Here is a 4692-nt window from a genome sequence, read left to right as displayed (position 1 = left end):
TTTCGTTTTTTGGGTTTTCAACGCATGTTAACGTTGGGGACCATAATCCGTTGCTCATAATCTAGAATACGTTGCACCATATCCGGATATTCCAAAAAAAAAAGAAATAAAAAAATGGAAACAGGACACGCTTGCTTTTGTTAGAATTGTGGGGGGCTTAAATGTCTACTGAAAGTTATTATATCTAATTATTCTTATTTTTCTCCTATTTTCTCCATCACCCAAAACCAAAACTTATCTTGTTCTCCTCCTCTTTTTTATTTTCTTCCGAACAAAGATCTTGGAAATCAAAATCCTATGTCCCTCTCCCTCAGCCAAAACTTGTGAACCAATATTATCCTCAGCTAAACCTAGATCTGTTAAAATCAAAACTATCTTTTGTAGACATAAATCAAACTCAATTTGCTATAAATCAAAACCCATCAGAAACCAAACCCAATTTCACTTACCGAAATTTCGTTTTAAACAAACTCAATTTGCTATAAATCAAAACCCGGTAGAAATCAAACCTAATTTCACTTGCCCAGATTTCGCTTTAAACCCTAGATATGTGATTTTTGCTTAAATCAAATGCGTTTACCGGTGAAACCCTTATTTCATTGTAATTGATTTTGTGAGTCAAGTTTATTTAGCATAGTTGAATACCAACCTCAATGAAAATTCTCTGATCAGAAATTTATTTATGTGAATCTTATTTTACATCACCAAAAATATGAAGAAGGTAAGTCAAGAATTACTTTATCTTTTTATGTTAGAAATTAATTGGATTGTTCACGATGATGAATTGCTAATAAGTATGGGTATTAGGTGATATTCTTTAAAGGTTTTCTTTTAATTTAAGTTTTATGGTGATGGTGTTCTAAAGGTACAGTTTGTATGTGGTGTTCTGGTAGATGCGAGCTGAGAATAGAGAAAGAAGAGGGGGATCGAATTTGATTGGTGGTAGTTGCTTCAGATGGTGGAGTTCAGGAGTGATTGCAATGGTTTGCAGGTGAGGAATGGTAGAGATAATGCATAGAACTGCTGGTGTTTGGAGCAACAGAAAATGAAATGGGTTTTGCAGTTCTAGTCTGAAGTTGAAGTTGCAGGTTCAGGAGATGGATTTGGTTACTGCTAATGGATGGAGGAGATATGTACTGAAATGGCAGTTTCTGGTGGTTATGTTGGTGATTGTTTCTTGAGGAATCTGAGATGGAGATGGAACTGCTAGTGTTGATGAGATGGTTTGTTTTTGAGTCTGTATGTGGATAAAATGCAGAAAAACAGTGGGTTATATTTTTGCTGATGCATAGAACTTGTGCTGATGCAGTGGATGTATGAGATGGAGATGGTTGAGCAGCAGAGAGGCCTTGAAATGTGCTGTGCTTGAATCTTGTTGTTATCAACAGAATGGACTGTCTTGGTGATGTGTAAACAAGGAAGAAGAACAAATATGGTGTTGCAGTTGAATGAATGGGTTAAGTTGATGTTGAGGAATGAGCTGAATTGCAGATGGTTAATGTTTGGTATTGCAGGAATGGAGTTGTGTGGTTCAATGGCCTTGTACTTCGCAGAAGAAATTTCAGGAGCTGGATGCTAGGGTCAGGAAGCTACAGCAAGTGTAGATGATGTTGCAGAACAAGAAATTGTGATGGACTCCATAGCTAGTTCACAGATATTTACAATGTCTTTTGGTGAGAAAAAAAAACATTTCTGGTTGCAATCCTAATTATTTTTTTTGCTCTTTGAGATGATTTTAAAAATGTGATATCAAATTTTATGATTCACTGGTTTTCTTAGTCTAGACCACTAAGTTCCTATGGAAGTTTTGTAGATGGAAACAGGTAGCTCTATGACATAGTGCTACATCATTGAGCATGCTTGATTATAAATGATAATCTGGTTTAACCCAGTATGACATATATGAAGCTTATGGGCTTAGCTGGAAGCATCCCCCTGCACGTGGATGGCAATGGACATTATATTCTCTGGTTTGTTTCATGAAACATCTTTTTTAGTTTTATTTTACCAAGTAGTAAATTTTTCTACACTTCCGTGATGCAGAACAACTTTATATGTTCATCCTCCCAACTTTGTTTGGCTGCAGACTAGATAAGTCGAGTATATGAGTACAGCAAATATGTTCTTAATCTAATTTATGTTAGTAACCATCTCAAGTTTCTCAAAGGTCATGTGATTCAGTTTCTCTAATATGATTTTTTTAGTGTATGCTCCTATTTATATTGCATATTCTTATTTTTAATAGACCTTACCTCTGTCTCTTTATGTGTGTACTAATGCTTCTCATCCTTCTCTCTTTTAGTGTTAGTTTTCTCCTTTATACAGTCTGCCTAGGCTGTGGATAGAGATTTTAGTCCATTTTAGTGCTTCTGAAGCTCCAGTAGCTTCCACTTGATCAGGTTGCTGATCCTTCTGCCTGAACAGATTTGCTCCCCAGAAGCAACCCAGAGAAGCTCTTAGTATTAAACCAAACTTGCCTCATTTGGTTGCTTACAGTATGACCCGTTATAGCTAATTTGTGAGATCCCATTGGTTGTTTTATCTAGCTTCTACGTCCTAGTTTTTTACTATTTGGTCCTATGGTTCGATTACGTCTGTGAAGAGACATATAATAAGTAGCCAAAAAGAGTCTGGAGCATCTAGCTTTATCAATTATAATAGCAGAACGAACATTCCAAGGTCCCAATAGGTCCTGGTGCAACTTGCTTTCCTAGATGGTATTCAGATGAAATTTTTGTTTTGTGCTGCTTTGGAACTCGTTTGATGCATAATGTAGATTGGGTTAGGGTGAAGGAATGACCTGAAAAATTCTGTCATTTTTTTTATAGGTGGAGAAGTTGAAGGATTTGTGCTTGAATCAAAGGGAAGAGATAAAAGCATTAAAAACTGCTATTTTGTTCCCTGATGTTGTGAATTCGCAACTTCAAGATATTTTAGACAAGCAAGGATCGGAGTTGAAACAGGCAAAACAAGTTATTCCCACTTTACAGCGACAGGTTACATCTCTTACAGGCCAATTGCAATATCTTGCAAATGGTCTGGCTGAGGTACATATCTTGAACTTCTATATCCTTCTGCAATTGGTGTTCCTTGATTACTGACATTCTGTGATTGATGTTGCTTGATTACTGGCATGAGAGCGGGTTTATCTATTAGATGAGAATACATAGTTTATACTGAAATTTCTTATTCAGTTATTTGAAAAACTGAGTACATTTCACTGCTTAAAGAATCTTCTAATAGATATAATCCTTATAACATAGATATGCACCTTCAATCTCTATTTTGTCACATCTGTAGAGAACCACCCTACGTAGTGACTGCTGATCAGTTATGTCGGAGAAACTCCTTTAGTGCCCAGTTTTCAAATGGCATACGGTATGTCATTTTAAATAGTCAAGCTAATTTAAGATAACCATGCGTTAACCAGTAAGAGGAGGTTCACAACAAAATATTTACAGACATGCATAGTTTAACTGTTACAGATTGCAAAAGTTTTAAGATCAGTTCATAGTTTGGATTACTCACGACTTCCTGAATTGCAGGTCAAGGTAGACAAATACTCTGTCAGGGGATGTTACGAAGGCAATCTAAGTTCTCCTAGAACACCAGCATTTGATCTAGACGCCACCAATTCTTTGGTAAGCAGATGCACATTTGATGAAACTTTAAGAGTAATAAAATCAGCAGCACATGGATTGTTTTCTTGTCAAATGACTTTTAAGCTCAAATGTGTATGTAATATGCTACACGTATGGTAATAATAGCCTAATAAGTAACTTGGAGGCAACACTAAATGATAGATATCGATGGCCAGTTGCTCAATCCCATTTGATGTGAGAACTCTAATGGTTCTTGCCACCCTATCAAGTGAATTGGTAAATTATAGGTAAGTCTTTGGCAACTCATGGATGGAGATTAGCCATTGGTTTCTCATGACCAAACCCATTGACAACTTATTCCTGAACCTGGTACCATGGTTCTTATTCAGATTCAAAATACTTGTGGTATCTTTTTGTGTGTTACTCATGGTACTTACAACCTTTTCTTTTTCTTTTTCTTTTTCTTTTTCAGTAGTGCCCTCCGCTGAAGATCAATCACTTGCTGACGAGTATTCCAGAAGTGCTCAATACCTTGCGTATTTTGGTGGAAAAGTTGGGTTACGGTATGATGAGAGTTATGCTCGTGGTGGGATCTGCTACTTAAACAGGTGATATTTTTTATGTTCTACTTGTGTTTATGTGATTTTTTGTTAGTTCAGTTCTGTTAAATCATTGTACTTGAACACTTATGGGTTTGTCAGTTCTGTTGAATCATGTTCCGGAATGGAATTTCATTGTATTTTTTTCAAACTTAGTTTATATTGTTGTAAGGATTAGTGATTATCTGACCAAATTGGGTCTTTTAGTTGATCTACAATGGTATATGAAGGTGCAGAAATCTGCCGGAATAATCGTCGGAATTTATTTATTTTTTATTTGGAATTATTATCGGATTTTATTTTTCTTTCACCTTTAAATGGGTGTGCAACGTATATAAGTGTTGCTCAAATTAGAGTAATACGTCGACTAAATTATTGTAACCGTTGCATAAATTAAAGAATCCGTTGCTCGTAAAGGTTGGTAAACTGTTGACCAACGTTGTTATACGTTGCACAATTAATTTTCCCAAAGTTGCAAACAAATTTGCTAC

The 4692-nt window shown here is 35.9% G+C and overlaps 1 protein-coding gene across 5 annotated transcripts; it reads left to right on the top strand.

Annotated features, from left to right (window-relative positions):
* Positions 1-226: 226 nt before the first annotated feature.
* Positions 227-4470, top strand: LOC113313561. 5 transcript variants are annotated; one of them, XM_026562351.1, is made up of 7 exons: positions 227-721; positions 866-1223; positions 1310-1673; positions 1909-1970; positions 2829-3047; positions 3546-3641; positions 4075-4470. In XM_026562351.1, exons 3-7 carry the CDS (start codon positions 1631-1633, stop codon positions 4075-4077), a joined length of 423 nt encoding a protein of 140 aa, XP_026418136.1. In that variant the 5' UTR covers positions 227-721; positions 866-1223; positions 1310-1630; the 3' UTR covers positions 4078-4470. The 5 variants fall into 5 exon arrangements, 3 of the variants coding, with proteins under 3 accessions (XP_026418136.1, XP_026418133.1, XP_026418135.1); XR_003341932.1 differs by having other exon boundaries at positions 866-1673; positions 1814-1970; XM_026562348.1 differs by having other exon boundaries at positions 894-1673.
* Positions 4471-4692: the final 222 nt, after the last annotated feature.

This window comes from Papaver somniferum, chromosome 9 (assembly GCF_003573695.1).
Source record: "Papaver somniferum cultivar HN1 chromosome 9, ASM357369v1, whole genome shotgun sequence".
NCBI classification, from domain to species: domain Eukaryota; kingdom Viridiplantae; phylum Streptophyta; class Magnoliopsida; order Ranunculales; family Papaveraceae; genus Papaver; species Papaver somniferum.
The sequence above is the reverse complement of the archived record's forward strand: the minus strand, read 5'-3'. Positions and strand labels throughout refer to the sequence as shown.

Excerpts from the sequence above, each read along its gene's own strand:
- LOC113313561 (XM_026562348.1), top strand. The coding sequence starts at position 1,631 with ATGGACTCCATAGCTAGTTCACAGATATTTACAATGTCTTTTG. Across the intron at positions 1,674-1,908 it reads GATATTTACAATGTCTTTTG|CTTATGGGCTTAGCTGGAAG; the intron begins GTGAGAAAAAAA and ends ACATATATGAAG. Across the intron at positions 1,971-2,828 it reads AATGGACATTATATTCTCTG|GTGGAGAAGTTGAAGGATTT; the intron begins GTTTGTTTCATG and ends TTTTTTTTATAG.